At 47.5% G+C, this 18,568-nt stretch overlaps 2 protein-coding genes and 1 long non-coding RNA gene across 17 annotated transcripts in view; 2 read left to right on the top strand and 1 right to left on the bottom strand.

Annotated features, from left to right (window-relative positions):
* The window catches only part of CDC42BPA (CDC42 binding protein kinase alpha), a 311,754-nt gene extending 305,468 nt beyond the window's left edge, over window positions 1–6,286 (top strand). For all 13 annotated transcript variants that reach the window (XM_079106616.1, XM_079106608.1, XM_079106605.1 and 10 more), the window contains 2 exons: window positions 3,915–4,072; window positions 4,702–6,286. In XM_079106616.1, coding sequence (XP_078962742.1) covers window positions 3,915–4,072; window positions 4,702–4,833 — 290 coding nt within the window. In that variant the 3' untranslated portion in view covers window positions 4,834–6,286. The remainder of the gene's footprint in view (window positions 1–3,914; window positions 4,073–4,701) is intronic.
* A 619-nt stretch (window positions 6,287–6,905) lies between these two features.
* Window positions 6,906–11,316, top strand: LOC306641518. Its single transcript, XR_013758184.1, has 2 exons — window positions 6,906–9,228; window positions 9,340–11,316. It is a non-coding gene; the product is annotated as an uncharacterized lncRNA (long non-coding RNA).
* The window catches only part of COQ8A (coenzyme Q8A), a 36,560-nt gene continuing 29,017 nt past the window's right edge, over window positions 11,026–18,568 (bottom strand). For all 3 annotated transcript variants that reach the window (XM_079106625.1, XM_079106626.1, XM_079106627.1), the window contains exons 7-16: window positions 16,814–16,936; window positions 15,298–15,383; window positions 15,058–15,198; window positions 14,557–14,638; window positions 14,343–14,436; window positions 13,979–14,120; window positions 13,596–13,703; window positions 13,407–13,472; window positions 13,045–13,131; window positions 11,026–12,031 (exon numbers count right to left, since the gene is read on the bottom strand). In XM_079106625.1, the coding sequence (XP_078962751.1) occupies window positions 11,747–12,031; window positions 13,045–13,131; window positions 13,407–13,472; window positions 13,596–13,703; window positions 13,979–14,120; window positions 14,343–14,436; window positions 14,557–14,638; window positions 15,058–15,198; window positions 15,298–15,383; window positions 16,814–16,936 (1,214 nt within the window). In that variant the 3' untranslated portion in view covers window positions 11,026–11,746. The remainder of the gene's footprint in view (window positions 12,032–13,044; window positions 13,132–13,406; window positions 13,473–13,595; window positions 13,704–13,978; window positions 14,121–14,342; window positions 14,437–14,556; window positions 14,639–15,057; window positions 15,199–15,297; window positions 15,384–16,813; window positions 16,937–18,568) is intronic.

The following is an 18,568-nucleotide window of genomic DNA, read 5'->3' on the forward strand; positions in this document are numbered from 1 at the left end:
AAGACTTGATGACAATTCAGTAGTGAGAAAGTAAGGGAGAAATAATGGTCAAGACAGCTCCTAGATTTCCGCTGTAGCCATAGGGTGATACATTGACTCCCATTAACCATGGTTTGAGGAGGGCTGGGTCAGGATGTACAAAGGTCACTGCATAGGAGAATCTTAAATTAGTATGTTTTATTAATTAATTGAAGTCTGGATACCCTTGTATCATGAAAGCAAGGAAATAATCATCATCTAATAAAGACACCAATGTTTACTAAACTACTAGGGTAAAAATCACATACAACCTAATACTTTCTTTCAAGTGGCTCACAGTCTTTCTTATTAGTCTATGTGTATGGGAGTGGTGCTGGGAATGCTATATTATTGAGCTACATCCCCAGTCCTTTTTTTGATTGTTTGTTTTTTTATTCTGATACAACATCTCACTAAGTTGCAGAGAGACCAGCCTTGAACTTCTATTCTTTTGCCTCAGTCTCCTGAGTTTCTGAAATTATGGGCATGCACCACCACACTCAGCTAGTCTGTCTTTTTTCCACTCTACCCTGACCTGCATGCATCTCTCTTTAATACCTTTGTTCAGAATCCTAAGCTAAGGGAACATAAAGAGAAGAAAATGTCTCCATTGTAGACTAGGGAAATTGTGTCTGTCAAAGGAAAAATGTCATCTGTCTGAGCAAAAGTATACAAGGAGGCTAATGACTGCTCACCTTAGAATGGGAGTATACAGATCTTACTAGATTCATTGTGCTCTTTAGTAATATCTGGATCTAAGCAGTAAGGTTATGAATTGTGAAATGATCCCTATAGCTTCTGATTTGGGGAGGACGATCTTGGCCCAAGGGTTGCTAGCCTTTAACGTTCTTAGATGTGCACTTTACCCAGCACCATTGCATTGGCTTAGAGGGCAGCATGAGGAATCCTGACAAGATCTGGGACACTACTCACAAACACATTAAGATTTGTACAGCAAAAATCATAAAAATTTACACTAAAACCATATAATAAATTTAGTCTTTATACATAAAGCCTACAGTTAGCCACCGGTCAGTTCAGGTGAGGTTTTGCTACCACATGGATTTGCATCAAACTTATAAAAAACTTTTGGTGTTTTGCAGCTTTTGGATTTGTGGGATTGCCTGTAAAGATAGGATCTATAACACAAAGATCTCCTTAGAGGGCCTTAAGGAGGGTTCCCTATCACTGTTGACAATATGCAAATTTGCAGACTGGAGTTAGCCTTACTTCCTATCATCTCCTAATGCTTTAATCAAGCTCAGCCTTTTTGTGATCCCTGTCATAAGCTATTTGTGGACATGGGAAGAAAGGCCATCTCAGGAATCCCAAGGGGCATCTGCTATTTAGAGTACCTCCTCCTGGCTTCAGGAATAGCCTAGCTTTGTATAAAACATTTCCAGGACAAAAAAAAAGTCCAGAGAGGGACAAGAAGATACAGGGGAACTCTGTCATTAATCTTCACAAGAAGCACACAGTCATCCATAGCCAGGCCCACAAGGCTTCCTGGGGTATAGCCAGATTTCAACAGTGGTTTCTACTGTGACTCTTCTCCGCCTCCCCAAGGATTAAGACACTTCGGTCTGTGACACAGGGGAGCTTTTTGGAGCTTCCCAGAGGTCATGCAGAATTTGGATGCCCCTCACTCACAGGAAATTCAAGGCCCAGCCCCTCCCCCACCCCCAGAATGGCCATCAGACTCTAGCAGAGGCCAGGTCTCAGTGAATGGTCTCAGCCAGGACCATGATTTCCAGATTGCTTCCAGGCCCAGGTGTCTTTTGCTATTAAAACAACCTGTCTTTTTTTTTTTTTTTTTTTTTTTTTTTAAGATTAAGAATAGGAAAACGTAACCTTCCTTTGAAAGATTTACAAAGCTTAAAAGTAAAATAAATATATATATATAAATGACAGAGATGGGATGAAGTTCTCTATTATGTAAGTGGTAACTAGGAACGGGGAAACATTGAAGACACCTGGCATGGTACAGGCCCTGTGCACACCTCCTGGTGTACACAGCATTCTCCATGGAGTTGGCATCCACTTGTTCCCACAGAAGCCCCATAAGATGGAATTTATTTTTTTTCTTTCTTACAGGAAAGCTGAGACTCAGAAAGGTAAAACAATTCACTTGAGTTCATACAATTAGTGAACCACAGAAGTCTAACAGTTTGGATTTTCTATTTAGAATGACAAAAACAAAATTTTAAGTATATCATAATTTTTGTTACTTGAGTACTCAGCTAGATATGGAATTGGAAGAAAAAATTTAAAAAATGATTATGCTTTCATTTAGGTTATACTCTAAGGAAACAAACAAACAAAAATCAAATAAAAAACATTAAAAACTGAAGAGTACATTTCCAAAGAAGCAAACCACCAAATGAAAACCTATGCATGTCTAGTGACCAGGTGTCTAGGAACTAGATGAGGAGGAAAGCCTGTGAGTCAGTGGTTTTCAGTCTGAGATGTGGTCCCTCATCAGGAAAGCTTTTAAAAGTTAAATCAGAAGTTCTGCTCTAGTTGGTCTGGGACAGACCCCAACATCCATATTTTTAAAGTGCCATAATATAATCTACAGTTTACAATCAGCCTTGGGTGGCCCCTGCAAGAAGTCAGTTACATCAGGAAATTCAAACCTGTTTCTGACATCCCCCCCAAAGGGCTTAGGAGGAAAGCAGGCAAGCAGGAGGCCTGAGGGGAGTTGGCAAGGACAGTGTACTAGGCAGGCTCCTGTTCCATGTCTTTATGGACACTTCTACAGTCTGGTGGCCTTTAACTGGTCACTCATTGACAGTTTTAATGAATTTTTAATCTACAAAGAGAGAGATGTTAAATCAGCAAAAAGCTGAAACAGTCACGATCTTATATCTTACAGTTGCACTAAAACTTCATCATAGTCCTTTTTGACCAGTGGGTTATAATATTGAAGCTCAGCAAGATAAAACACTTTTAAGCAAAAATTAAAGAATAACAGACAATGCTAAGAGCTTTAGATATAACAATAACCTCAAAAGTTCTAAAGATTGTTTTCTTATCTTCCCGTGAATGCAGTTTGTCTCCATTGTGTGCCCCAATCCCAAGATCAACATAGAGTGTTTTTGATGAAACTCAACCTCATTTTGATATCATGGACATCTTGCCCTTTGGAGTAAAAAGGGCTACTTTTATGTTTCCTTTGTTGTTGTTGTTGTTGTTGTTTTAAGTGAATTCTTGCTACGCACTGTTGTGCACTCCTGTAATCCCAGTGGTTCGGGAGCCTGAGGCAGGAAGATCACAAGTTCAAAGCCAGCCTCTTCAACTTAGCAAGACCCTGTCTCAGAATGAAACTTATAAAAGGGCTGGGGATATGGCTCAGTGGTCAAAGTGTCCCTGGGTTCAATTCCTGGTACCAAAAAAAAAAGGAGAGAGGGAGAGTTCTCTACAAGTTAAGTGCTATCCTGTGTTAGATGACAGTCTTTGTCTAGGAATGGTTCTCCCTGCTGTGTACCACATCCTGGAAAGACCCAGGAGAGACAAAGATGTCTCATCTAATGGGAGAACAGAGGGCACAGAATTATAACATGATTGCTTATATCCTGTGGAAGAGAAATGTGAAAGCTATTAAGGGAGCCCCAGAGGCTGGGAAAGATGAGGCAGCACCCAAGTGGGTTGGGACCACAAGGCTTCCATAGGAATTGTTATTGGGCTCATGGCATAATCTGGAGAGTGCTGCCTCCTCACCAGAAGTTCCCACAACTAAGAGTGTGACAGGAACAACCATGCCAGATTGTTAGGCTTTGGGGCCAAGGTGCCACTGTTGAGGATGACGCTGGGGCATGGGAAGGATGCACACTTCATATACAGACTGATTGCCACCTTCTGCATATGTAAAGTTTTTTCTGAATCGTGCCCTCTAGGGTCATCTGCACAGAATGGCAGTGCATTGAAGAGGGAATTCTCTGGAGGAAGCTACAATTCAAAGCGGCAGCCCATGCCTTCCCCGTCAGAGGGTTCTTTGTCTTCCGGAGGCATGGACCAAGGAAGCGATGCCCCAGCAAGGGATTATGATGGAGAGGTGAGTGGAGTGTGAGTGGCTGCTACTCCTAGAGATGGGAGTTGGGCCGCTTTGTATCAAAGAACGAGTGCATGTACCCAAGTAATCCTAGCACTTTGAGCCTGGCCCTAGCTGCAGCGAGGGCCAGCATTCATTCCCAGCCAGGGCCAGCAGAGCCTGTCATTACTTGAACTGCAGTTTTCCTATGGCTGTTCTAATGGCTTTTGAATGAAAATACCTACATTTCCGGTTTTTTTGTTTTGTTTTGTTTTCTTTTCTTTTTTTGAGGGGGGACTGTTTAGATAACAGTAGAGTGTATAACTTATTCTAATTATAATTCCAATCTTGAGGTTGTACATGATGAGGAGTTTCACTGGTGATGTTCACATATGAACATAGGAAAGTTATGTCCTATTCATTCCACAGTCTTTCCTGTTTCCTATCTCCCCCCTCCCTTTCCTTCATTCCCCTTTGTCTAATCCACTGAACTACTATTCTTCCCCTTCTCCCTCACCCCCTTAGCATCTGTGTCAGAGAGAACATTGGACCTTCGTTTTTGTGTGTGTGTGTGTGTGTGGATTGGTTTATTTTACTTAGCATGATAGTCTCCAGATCCATCCATTTACCTTTCTTTTCTTTGGTCCTTACAGGACTCTGATTCTCCAAGGCATTCCACAGCTTCCAACAGTTCCAATCTGAGCAGCCCCCCGAGCCCAGTTTCACCCAGAAAGACCAAGAGCCTCTCTCTAGAGAGCACCGACCGCGGGAGCTGGGACCCATGATCCCTGGGTGGCCTCATCCAGCACCCCCCACTGCCTCTTCCCTCACTTCCATCTCCTCCCTCCACCTCAACCTGGAAAAGACCAGGAGCTGGCAGCAGTAGCAGGGTAGGGACTCGGCAGTTCTGAAGATGCACCTGGCAGATCACACACTACCTAACAGCTGCAACAGGCAGGCTTCAGCAAGCAGCTGAGGTCGATATCCATTCATTCCGTACTCTTAGAGTTGCTTTCAGTAACATTTCACCCCTTCCCAAAAGGTAGCTTCAGTAGACTACACAAATATAAGTGATAAAAGTAAGAGTAGACAGATCTTGTTTTCACAATAGCGCCTCACTGTAGCCTCAGATAGCACATGGGATTCCGCACACCGGAGAGACAAAGTCCTTAGAAAGGCCACTGAGCTAGCGAGCGTCAGCCCGATTGTTGCCAGGAAATCCTCACAGATTAAAACAATGCATATTTTACTACAATACAGAGTTTAAATAAATACATAAATGTAGAAGTTAAATACTGAATGTATATAGTCAAAAGAAGCATCTTGTATTCAATGAAAGATGGATGCATATATAAGAGAAAGAGATCATTTAATTTAAAGCAATGTATTGTTTTTTGTCTGTTTCTCAGCTAAGTCATGTACAGGGTAGAAAGACCTCTAGCTGACATTTGTGGAGGGAGAGTGAGAGAAATCCCCATCCTTGTGGTGCCCTGTCCTCAAGACTCATGGCAGACTGTGGTCATCTCAGGAGAGCTACTAGGGAACATTCAGACTCTGGCTTCTTTGGTTTAAAGTACAACCTGGGCACCAGTGTTTTGACATTTAAAGCCACTTCAGTTTCAAAAGACACACTCACCTCTACTGAAAACGTTTCTTTTTCTAGTAATAGTGTGAACCACACTTTCTACTTCTTACTATATTTTGATATCTTCTGCAGATGAATGTAGAAATATGATTCTGTCACCATCTGATCCCTTCCATCTGAAAGGACACAAGGAATTTCATGGCTTTTGAAGGTCCATAAAAAGGTTCATAGAAGTACTGTGTTTCCTGGGCAAATCCGGTCTCTCCTAAGGGTATATGGTGAGATGTCTGTCCCTGGGATGGAAATGGCTTCCTAAGGAGGAGATTGGTTGTGGGTGGGTGACACAGTCCTTAGGTAAGCCTGGAAAAAAGGCTTACAAATAACATGAAGCCTCAAAAGCAAGGACTTGTACAGCCTCAACCAAATACTCTGCCTTGCACGGTGGAGAATGAGCCAGGAAACCAGAATGCAGGCAAGAAGCTGGCCCAGCAGGCCTTTCCACTGAATGCCTCCCTCAGTTGCTGTGTTGTTATTTTTTACATTTCCTTTTGAATTCCTGCTGTTGTACTTGCCATAAGGAAATGAGATGAAGAACCAGAAGAATTTATTTCTATCCATTAATTTCACCAATTAAGCACATGAGTACAGAAAGAGATAAAAATAAAAATAGCTCATGGAAGCAAAGAAAATCTGCCTCACTTTTGCTTTTCACACAGGTTTCTGGGAGAAACAAAAACAGAATTTTCTCCGCCCTTTAAAATTCAGTTAAAATGCAGAAAGTTATTCTGCATTTGCCACTCTGGGATGGCATGGCTAAGCCCTGCCACCTCAGCCCTGGTACCTAGCACTTCTGGTCCTTTTCATCAGCAGGACCTGGGCCAGCCTGCCATAGCCTGCTCCCCAGGCCATGCTGTTTCTAAGTGCAAACTACTTTATAGAGAAAGGGCTACTGAGATTAAGTGAAAGAAGAAGGGATCCTATTGGAGGATTAGATTGAAGTGCTTCTGAAAGGTAATTTAAAAACAACTGCTTCTGAATTTGCTGCTGGCTCAGGTCTGGTTATATTTTATTTTGGGTGGGCATAAATCACTGCATAGTTCTAACCTTCCAAATCTTACTGCTTTTAGAAAAGAAGTGTCATATAAAAATAATTCTGTTCATCCATTTATCAAGGGTCAGACCCCCAAATGTGGTCATTGCTATCATACATTACTCTGGTGGCTGCTTAAACTTGGCGCTTTGCATGAGAGAAGGGAATCAACTACCCAGCTCCTCCTCACCCTCATTAAACAATTAGTTTGTAGCTTTGACAACTAATTGTGAATTTTTGTTGCCTATAGGTGCTTATTTTTCAAAGGATGCTTTTAGAATCAAAATTAAAACCTACCTGAAGTTTAGGCTCTACTTTCATCAATCCTACTACTTCTCAGCCTCCCAGCAGGGCAAATAAGTGAGTGAGTGTCTGGAAGGCTCATCTCAGCTGCCAGACTGATGGCAGCTGGTTCATGGTAACCAGTGACTTGCACCACAGCACTTTGTGAATTCCCCACTGCAATCATAAATGGTCTCAGCCATCATGAGAGAGGAGTCCCAAAAACCCTTAGATTCAAAAGTCAGGACTTTGAGGAAGAAACTGCCAGTGGAGTAGTTCTTGGGGAGATTTTCCCAAGATAATAATCATCCTGGTATGCTTATCCCCCCCTTCAATATGAAGCTACCTTCAGAGGCTTCTGAGAAGAATGATCTGAAAAGACTGGAAACAGGCTCCAGGAAATGGAAAACAAAGATCATTCAGAGGGGTCCGTTAACAAAGATGACAGGAAAGGTATTTTTGTCACTAACTGAACTCATCCTTTTTTTCATGCAAGACATTTGAAAAATGTATATGGCAACAGAAACTAATTTCTTCATAAAAAACAATGCATTCAGAGGCATTTCTGGCATAGGGTCTACTTGTTGGCATTTGGTGCTATTGACGTCCAGCCAATGTGTTACCTACCCTTAAATTCTGGCAAATCTTGTCCTGTGGCCCAAAAGGGTCTACAAAATTATACATATACATATATATTTATTTTTGCCAAAAACAAAAGCCTTCCTATTTGTGAAATGATTGCTAAAATGATGAAATGATTGCTTTCATTATTAAAATACACACACACACATATATACAGGACACATTTTATATATATATATATATGTAATATATATATATTATATATATATATTACATTACACCTACACTTAGCAACTTAAATACTTTCCCAGGGAGCACAGCTTTAAGGCTGTGAGATACAACTAAAAAGGACCCATCTATTTGGTTTTCCAACCAGTTCTTATACCTAGCCTTTAGGGGAGAATATGAAATTCCTGTTAACGTTTACAGCAACAATCTCATTCCCCACTGGCTCTCAGCCACCCTCTCCTTCCGTATGGTTAGAATCATGTCGTTTTGTTATTTAGTGACCACATCTATTTCTAAGAAAGAGCAGTTGGTTCGTTTGGAATCTCAGGTATCACTAAGGAAGAGCCAGAGCAGGGGTGGACAGATGACCTAACACCCAGGGCCATTCACCAGCCTTGGCAGTGACCACATACTAATCTCCCAATTCAGAGGGCCTGGCAGGGGCTACCACCCACTCTAGATAGAGGGAAACTCCAGCAGCCTGACACTCCTGCTGTAGGTCACGCTTTGCCATAGCCCAAGTCCATGGGACACCTCCCTCTGCACCTCTCCCACTCCCAGCCCCCGAGCTAGATAAAGCTGCATGGCATTTCATTAAAACCTCTTTCCTTGTTATGATCTTCATTGTTACTCAAATCCAGAGTTCTCTGTTGAGTCCTGCTGGATAAGGAGGGCCCTGTTTCAGCGGAGCACTGTCTTCCGCCAGCACCAGCAGCAGGCCAGCTGCTTCTCTACCACCCCAAGGATGACCATTACACACGAGGCCACCATTGCAGTTGCAGAGTGGACTGACCACCACAAATCAACCTTGATGTCTCATGAAAGCAAAATACCTGCCTTTTTATTTGATAGGATAATGTCATTTATTTTATAAATTTTTAGGTTTTTTTTTTCTCATTGTAATATTATTGTACAGTTTTGCATGGCCTAGGTGTAATCATTTTTGTTTAGAATATTATGCTGACTGATATGTGTGTATGGAAGGGGAAAAGATATTGCTTTCACCTATCACTTATTTTGTTTTTACGCCCCAAATGTCTTAGGGAACTTTATAAGAGATTATCTGCTACCAAACAATGATGTGGATTCTTTTGCACAGAAATATTTAAGGTGGGACAGTCAAAATGTTAACAAAAGACTTCTCACCAATATTTTATGTTGGTATCACTTAATATTAACCAGACTTTGATGTACTGCAATAAAACATGGAACTGTTACGATTGAGTATTTTGTCTTTTTCTTCACCCATTTTAAAGTCTGAGGATCAGAAAAAAGCTGCCTGATTCTTGCTCTCACTTGCCCCTGCTTTCTGCTGGTCACTCATCCAGGCCTCTTCCTTACGCTCCAAGGACACGGGATTGGTTTGTCCCCATGGTTTAATCTGGGACTTTCTAAGTTGTCCTTGTATATCTGGTAAGAATAATGTTCATAGCCCTTGAAACTTTGACCACTCCTTTTCTAGACCAAACTTCCTGAGTATCGTTTTGCTTCCAGCTGTGTCTGCTAAGCCATACTCCCCTGTAGGTGGCTTAAGGAATGGCCTTGATGGTATAAATGCGTGAGCAGCTCCATTTCACGTCTGCTTGCTGCAGAGAATCAGCAACCACAGAGGACAAGAGGGGTACTCCTGCTTTGGGTAAGTTAAAACAGTGCATCTAAGGACACACAGGTAAAGCTGGGGGTTGTCCTAAAAGAAAGCTGAAACTCTGGCTGCAGCTAAACCATTATTCTGAGAACCTTCCCTATTTCCATTTCCCATGTAATTGACATGTTTTTGATAAGTTGGCTTGTTACAATGTATGCTGTGCTTTCAGGGCAGCAGAACAAGGATTAGCAAACTTTCTGTAAAGGAAAAGTTAGTACTTCTGGCTTTGTGGGCTATATTGTTGTGGCTACTCAACTCTGCTAGTGTTGTACAGAAATGACAATATGTAAATGAACAAAAGTGTCTGTATTCCAATAAAACTTTCATAATGCAGTGCCATACTTGGCCCATGAATTGGTAGTTTGCCAGTCCTTGGTTTAGAGTGGGCTTAGCATGGACTGTAAGACCATACTATCTTGTTCCAAATCCTGGTTCCCACCACTTGGTGACTGATGTTCAGCAAGTCACTGAACCTGAGTCTTAGTTTTCTCCTCTAAAATGCCAAGTGTCAGGAGTTAGTACAAGGAGTTAGAACGTCTTCCTATGGTTCAGTATTCTGGTGTTATTTACCATCACCAACATAACATACTTTTTGCAGTGTTAGGGTGCAGCCCTTCAGTAGATGTTAAGGGATAGTCTTTTGGTGTGAATGCAGGGGCATGGGGAATCATTTGGTCTCGATACTATGAAAATCACAGTAGGTATAAAAGATAAACAACTGCATGTGACCTGGTGAAGAGCACTCTTTGCTCAGGGATCAGGATCATTATCTACAGTTTAGTGATTTTCACTGTCGTCTTAACCAGGAGTTGTCTGGTTTTCAGCTGGCTCTCAGACTTGGGAGTGCACAAAACTTCATTTCCCTTTCAAAACCTTTTCTCCTAGAAGTTTGGCTTAGTTGTCCTTGAGAAACAAATCCTTGGTATTTTCCTCCCTCCTTTCCCTGCACACTGCTGCCTCATTTGTTTAGGTTATTTTTGAGGAAGAGGCTGGACCAGGCTGGAACTAGCTGGGGCCCTTCCAGGAACCCAGCATGGTGGCTGCTCTAGGTCTATGGAGGTGCTGAAGAAAAACTTGTACCTGTAAGAGGATGCTGCTGGGTACCAGTGATACTGAAAGGCCTCCTGGGGACCACCCTAACTAACCTCTTCATCCTGTCCTGGAGGCCAGCATGTCCGGTACTTGTCAATCTCAGATTTCCCCCAGGAGAAGCCACTTTTCAGGAGTGTCCCTCAACTGCACTGATCTCTGTTTTGCTGTGATTTGACCTGGCACCAGCCTTACTAGCAGGCGTCCATATCGTCCCACAGCTGCCATCATGGCAGGGCACAGTGGCTTCAGGGATGGTCATGGGGCCGGGGCACCACCTCCCCTCAACCCTGAATGTGGTGAGCCTGCAGGTGCCCAGGGCCTCAGCTGGGAACAGGTGTGCAGACCCAGCCAGCAGGCCCAGAAGCACATGGATCTGAGACCAGTACATGGAAAGATCACCATGGTGATGAAAGGTGGGGTGCCCCATCACTCCCCCCAATTTTTATGCACACAAAATAGTACAGTCCCCAAAGCGCTTTTCACAAGCACTTTTTTAATTGAACTGAAATTTGATAACAAGACTTGTACAAAAAACAGCCCGTGCTGACCCTTTTGGTGTGTGGGTGGCAGCTGTGCATCTCCTCAGAGGTCCTAGTGGGGACGGCAGGCACCTCTGCTGCTCCTGGCCCTCCCCCTTGTGGCAGCAGTTCCCTAGAACATGCAGTTGTCCCAGCCTTGTAAGGCCCAACAAGAGCAGGCCCAGATGACATGGCTTTAGTCACTGGCACTGTTCAGAGTGGCACTTCTCCCAACACAGATCACAGGCTGGAGTCAAAAATGGGCAGAAACACAAATCTCATCTAGAAACACACACACACACACAAAATCCAAAAGTGCTTCTCTTGTTTCCGTTTTTCATTTTGTTTTTGTTTTAGTGGCAGGGATTTGAAGGAAGTAAGTACCCCCTCTTTTCTGATGAACATTCACTTTAGGAAATGGGGCAAAAATAAAATTGCCTTTTTTTTCTAGTTATTTGAGGGGCTGAACAGATGACCGGCGGATTCTGATGGAACAGGGGGGTCTCATTTTCCTCCTTGCACTTAGCCTACACACCTCCAGCAGTGGAAACTGGAGCGCTATGGGGCTCCCCACAGCTCCTCCCGCTCAGACCCACCCTCTCCTCTGGGCAGAGAAGGGAGCAGAGCACCAGCACACCCACACTCTCTGGCCACCCGCCAAGGACGGAGCAGCTGGCTACTGCTCAGCCTGCCTCCTGCGGTAGTTGCTATAGGCCTCTTCAAACATGGCTTTGCAGGGGAAGCGGGCCTTCAGCTTGGAGCAGATGAGGAAGGATCCACCCATCTTCCTGTGCAGGGAGTAGGTCTCCTCAGGCGGGGGAATGAGGCGATGCTTCAGCATGACGGGGATCAGGTTGTGGATCTTCTCAGTGGTGCTCTGGGTACCAAAATCAAAGGGCTCATCAGAAGCAAAGGCCTCCCCTAGGATGAGGATGGCATCCAAATGGGCATCTTCCATGGCCTGTGGGGAGAGAAGAAAGGTAAACAGGGACAAAAATCAAGATCCCTCAGCCCTGGGGATCCTACCATAATGCTGTAGCACCGAGTTCTCATAAAAGCTGTTAGCATTCAAGCTATTGGTTGTTTTTCACTGGATTAAATAACAGGCGTAAACTCAAACACACAGAGGCTGGGAAACCATTATTGTCAGTTGGGGTTGAGGGGAGACCAAAGGGAGTGGTGGGGCCTATGGCAGAACACAGTATAAGACCTGACTGAAGGCACTCAAGTTCAAAAATTTTACAGAACTGTTCTAAGCAAAAAGAATAGTCCATAGGCCTGAGGGAGCCTGCCAGCAACAGCCCAGTACACAGCCAGCAGTCACCTGCCTAGTACAGGTCTCTGTGCTCTTCCCCCGACTCCAGCAGGGCATGGGAGAGAGGCAGACCAAGGTGGGTGGGGTAGGCACCATGAATAAGAAAATGGGAGCTGCTGTCCACTGAGAGCTTTTGAGGTAAGTACCTCCACTTTTCAGAAAAACAAGGCTCACCCATCCTAACTTGCCAAAGTAACACTCTTACTAAGTATGAATCCAAGCCTGGACTTGGATCTCTATCCCCTTTCCCAGCACTGAGGAAAGTGCTGCTCCCAGGGTGGCTTCTGGGTAAAGGAGCATAGCCTGTGCCCCTATTTAGAGGGCTGGGGCCTCATCCCAGTTTCCCTCATGGAAACCGTCACTCCCATTTGACTAAGACACTGCCCTCGGTCTCTAAGTGGACCTAAGTGCCCCGACATGCCTACCCCAAGAAGTTCATGCAGAGCACGGTGACGTAGGCCTGTGTTTAAGACTGCCCAACAAGGCGAGAGTTTGTGTAGACCCTGGAGGGCAGCTGTCCTCCGTGTTTTCATCTCTTTATTAAGGTTCTGCTAAGATTTCAAGGGAAAACACCAGTCCATGTCCCAACCCAGACCCACCCCACAGGGAGCTGTGCCCACATGAGCAGGCCCCATGGAACCCCCAACATCACCACTAACCTTGACCTCATAGCCGGTGAGGAACTTCATCTCTATGGACTTCTGCTTCACAGTCTCCCTGTCCCTGTCGGCAGCAGCCCTGATGATCTGGGCAGAAGCACAGAAAGGATGTTCCTGAGCTCCCAGGGAGCCAAATGCCAAAAACTGGACAACCCCATGTTCACCTTGCTACTTGCCTTCCACAAGAACCCTGGCCTTGAGGCCACAGCCTGTGCTGATGGCCTCACAGGGTCATGGTGGGCTCCCCATCATCCAAAATAGGAAGCAGGAGCCCAACCATTCCTTCTCCAAGTCCCCAGCCCAATCTCTGGTCCCGGCCTCAAAAAAATGTGGGGCAAGGCCGGGCCCCTCTCTCAACTTACTTGAATATAGAGGTCAGTGAAGGATCTGTCATATTCCCGCGTTGCCCCGAAGTCCAGAAGAGCCACCTGGGGATGGAGACATAGGAAGGTTTGCCTGCGTGGGCATGGGAGAAGGATAATCTCTTAAGGACCCCAGAGCCTCCCGCTCACTGAGGATGTTCCCTAGACGAGAGGCAGGCCGGGACTCACCTTGTGCTGCTCAGGGTCATAAAAGAAGTTGGACCAGTTGGGGTCTGTCTGCATGAAGTGGAACTCGAACAGCTCCCTCAGACACAGGACTAGGATGTTGTAGCAGATCTGGGGACAGGGTGTGGGGCTTGTGTCAGGTGGCATCAAGCTGCCTGGTGACCTGTGAGTCCAGCCTGAGAAGTTCCCATCTACTTTCCACCCCAACGTCTGCCAGATAATGGATTCCCAGTGAACCACCCAGCAGGAGGTACAGCTGCACTCCTGTCACCCGTCCACAGGGAGCACACTTTGGGGGCTCTGGGGCCACTACTCACACGTCAGTAGCCAGCAGAGCAGGGACGGGCCAGTCCCCACCCTGTTTGCTAGCTCAGGTTCAGACACACCTCGTTCCGAACCTCCTGGCTCAGTCCTTCAGCCTGGTCCAGGGGAAAGCCAGACACCAGCTCCGTGGTCAGCACATGGGGGCTACAGAGCTCATCCACAATCTCAGGCACATAGAAGAAGGGGTGGTCTTTCAGCAGCTCCCTGGGTAGGGGCAGGAGATCACACACTGTCCCAGACTCTCTGCAGCCCCATCCTCCTGGAACCCTCCCCCAACATACAGGCAGAGGCCCTGTTCTCTGTGAGGAGAATGTGAGTCCAGACCAAAGCCAACCACCCTAGAGCTGGAGGAAACTCCATCCCCAGAGCAGACCCCTCTGCCTCCCAGAGGGGCCCACAGGGAAGGGGCCCAGCAAGGAGCTGCACCTAAACTTCTTGGCACAGGCGGCCTCCCGCTGGTAGTCACATTCCAGGGCCAGCTCCCGCCTCAGCACATCGATCAGGTGCTCAGGGAACAGGCCTGGCCCAGGGAAGAGGGTGTCAGGCTTGGGAAGGGCTCTGCAGGGAGGTTCCCATCCAGTCCCCAGAGCCCGGCCCAAGCACCTGCCACCCCACTGATGCCAGCAACCCTGCTTCAGACCTTCTGGAAGCATGTTGCTCATGTTCAGCACAGCCATGAGGTTGCTGACGTCACTGTTGATGCTCTGGGCCACACCAGGGTACTGTATGGGAAAGAAGGGAGCTATTCCAGGCAGATAGGGAGGGCCCTTGAAGTTGCTGTCCCTACCACCCATGAGCTTCCCAGCCATGTCCAGGTCAGACCCCTCATGTTGGACTAACCAGAGCTATGATCCAGTGCAACCCTGTTCTCCACCTTCTGTTCATCCCATCCCTAGAGACCACTGCCAGCTCAGGCCCCTTCATTCAGCTTAGGCCCCAAAAGGCAGACAATCACTGTGCCCAGCCATCCTGAGCCAAGCTTGTTCACTCCCACAGTCACTCCTTTAGCAAAAACTTCTGGAGAATTCAATTCCCATCAAGGGCTGAGGATTGTGGGTACAGAGATGCCACAGCAGGGCCCTGGCCCCACAATCTGCAGCACCCCCCTCATGGGGTCTAATGCACACAGAGAGGCACCCACCTGGATCTTCATGGCCACCTCACGGCCACCCTTCATGCGGGCCAAGTGCACCTGTCCAATGGAGGCAGCTGCAAAGGGCCGTTCCTCAAAGTACTCCAGCTTGTCCCTCCAGCTGGGGCCCAGATCATTGTTGAGAGTTTTCTGCAGACAGAGGTCAGGGAAGGGTCATGAGCACAGCCTCACTGCCTGCTCCCCCGAGATGCACCCAGTCTGCCAGGCAGGCACCCCCTGCCACCTTACAGTCATCTGCTTCAGTGGCATGAAGTCAGCACTTTGCCGCACCCGCTCGAAGATCCTGGCCAGATGGGGGTTGATGAAGGCGTCATCTAGAAGGCACGTGGAAAACAGGCTTGTGGCAGTGCCACCCCGTCAGTTTGCACAGTGCAATCCTCCCCTCATGGTGAAACAGGTCCAGATAAGACAAGCAGCAGGCCCCAGGTCACACACCTGGTCCTTCCTTCCTCCTTCCCTGGGGGCATCTTTCCTACCTGGCACACCCAGGCTTCTGGAGGGGACACTGGGAGCACTACCCTGGGGTGGGCACACTCCTTGGGCACCGGCCAATCAAATCCAGAGACAAATGCACCCCAGCCACACCAGCCCTCCCCAACAGGAACAGGGTAAGAGAACAACTGCAGAGGCCTGACTTTCCAAGCCCTTTGACTTCAGCTACATGGCACAGGTGGGGTCCCCAAACTCACCCCAGTGAACCAAGGAGGGGTACTTTTAGGCATAACATGTAAAGTTTTTACTATTATGAAAGAAAATTGAAATACCTATAATCTGACTACCTCCAGACAACCAGCATTTGTCCCTCTGATCTTTTTCTACATGCTTCATTCCTACTCAGAGTCACAACATGTGGACACTGTGAGCTCTCTTGTGCATTGTCTTAAAAACACTTCCCCATGTAGTTAGGCTGTTTTCCAAAATCTTCGGGAACAGGTATCAGTGGCATGACAGTCACATGCATGTTCCCTCACACGATTCACCAGCCCCAACCCTGCTTGCTTTGGTCCTGTTTAGCTGCCAACCAGAGGAATCCCAGGATGAAGCTGGCACAGAGCCACACCCGCCTAAGTCTTTCTTTAGGTGAGTTAGCAGACAGGATCACTGCAGCCACAGGGTCTGAGCATGGAGGGATCAAGGCAGATACATGCTGCCCTCGGGAAAGTTCTCACCCAGCTGCAGGACCCCAGGCAGCACCCATGCCCCACACCACCCTTAGTATTAGCACCTGGCTTAACCTTGGGTGGGCAGTGGACTGACTGCCAGGAAGCAACCTGTTCCCACTGAGTGCTGCCTCATGGTTCTTCTGCATGGGCACCACTGACAGGCCAGAGGACCCCTCAACACTGCCTCACTGAGCTGGCCTCCTTGGCCACCACCTTCCATTTGAATCACAGCTGTGACCCTACACCCAATGCTGCCACTGTCACCACAGCTAAGGAGCTCCCCAACCAGTTCCCTGTGACCAACACAATAGGGTGCACAGGATGGCCTTGTGTCAACTGCTGAGATGTGCAACAACCTCTGGATTTCTCAAACACCCAGAAAGAGGCAAGAAACACGACAGCAGACTCCTATCAAAGACGCTGTTTTAAACATTCCTGGGAGCACAGTCTGTTCTCCCACAGTCAGTGGCCAGCAAACATCCCTCCCACTGAGAGCTCAGTGGGCCAAAGTCCTACACCACTGTCCCCGACCTGAGCTACCCAGGAGTCCTAAGGCAGGAACAGAGCCCACCATCACTCACCCTGGATGCTCAGCATCTGGCCCAGCTTCAACGCTGCCCCGCGCACCTTGCACAGCGTGCTCACAATGCGCTCCGCGTTCGCTTCTGACAGGAAGGGGCTGGAATCCAGCACAGCCTTCTTTCCTGTGGGCAGGAAGGGTCACCACACACTGGGAATGCAATGGGGGAAAACCTCACATCCAGCATGACCTAGAGAAGCAATGTCTGTTGACACCTGGGTACCCACTGAACTGGTAACGCAATTTAACTCCACAATCCACACGCTTCCACTGTGACACTGGGAGGCTCGCCCACTGGGGGCGCCTTGAAAGCATGAGACACTACAGGAGGGGGAGAACTGGAGGGGCCCACCCAGCAGCACCCAGGCGAGGAGACCGGTCGAGTCTGTAGCCCCCACCTGGTTTACTGACTGAAGGTCCTCCACACCCTGGGGTGTCAATTTGCCACACTAGGCCAAATGGCTGCAGTCAAGGGACGGGCACTGAGGGTCAACAGTGCACAGCACAGCTGGTTCCTGTGTCGCCCCTTTGCCTACACAGACCCCCACAGTGCAGCCAGCTGGCCATGGGGAACCCCAAAGCCCCAGGTGACACTGGAGGGTAGCCAGGTGCCAATGACTCCAAAGAGCAGGAGGAGGCCAGCTGAACCTTGCTGCCAGCCAGTATTATGGCCAAAGGGAATAGGCCCCTCTGCCTCAATGTGGAGTCTGCCCCCATGCACAGGAGGGGAGAGGCCTGAGCTGGGTTTAGGGTCCAGCATCCCTCTTCTCTCTGAGCTCCTCATTGGTGCTCCTGGCTGGGCTTTCAGCCTTTGTGACATTCAGGGCTTTTCCTGCTCTCTGTTCTGTGAATCTAGTTAAATCAGAAGATCCCTTGACCCCGGCTGTCCTGCACCTTCCCATCTCTCCAGCTCCCAAGGTGCATGACACCTGCCTCAACTCCCATCACTATGGCCTGAGAAGGGCCAAAGGACAGAGGATTCAGCAGGAGTATTTTCAGCGTTAGTGCTGAAACACTTTGGGATATGACAGCCTGGAATGCTTTGGGATGTGATGATAGACACAGTGCTCAGACAGTGCTCAGGATGGTGCCTGGCTCCCAGTGAGGGATTGGGAGAGGTGACTGGGCCTTCTGCCCAGGGTCATGTCCAACATGGTTTCTGACAAACCAGGACAGGTGGTCTGCTCAGGGAGCACAAACCCTGAAGGCTTTGGAGAGAAGATGCTCCGAAGGAACAGTGGATCTGCCGGCTGGAGGCAGGTGTGGGAGAGGGTGAGACTCCTTCCAGGTTCCAGACAGCAGGATGGGGTCTGGAAGGTTAAGAGATTTTAGCTCCACAGGAAAAGTCTGAGCTACCCTGAGAGGCCAAACCATGACCCACAGGAAGGACAGAAGTGTCCCTGGCAATAGGAGAGGGCCAGAACTGAGAGAAGAGCAGCCTCTCAATAGCCCCTGAAACTCCTGGGGCTGGAGAGAGAGGAAAGGGAGGAAACCTGGGAGAGGTCACTGCAACTAGCCCAAGAGGGAGGTTTTGTGCCAACTTCAGAGCTCCTAAGATTTGGGGACAATGCCTGGTCCAATCTGGGCTTTCTCATGCAGCCACTCCCCAAAATTGGTCAATCCTCACAAGCTAGAAGTATATCCTCAGCTCATAATCACCTGTGGAAGCCAGGATGGGCCACAGGCATAGAGGCACACCCCACAAAGCCAAAGAGGTTCTCCCAGGGCAAAACTCAAGCTGGCCTGGTCAGGCGGC

The sequence above is a fragment of the Sciurus vulgaris genome, assembly GCF_902686455.1.
Source record: "Sciurus vulgaris genome assembly, chromosome: 12".
NCBI classification, from domain to species: domain Eukaryota; kingdom Metazoa; phylum Chordata; class Mammalia; order Rodentia; family Sciuridae; genus Sciurus; species Sciurus vulgaris.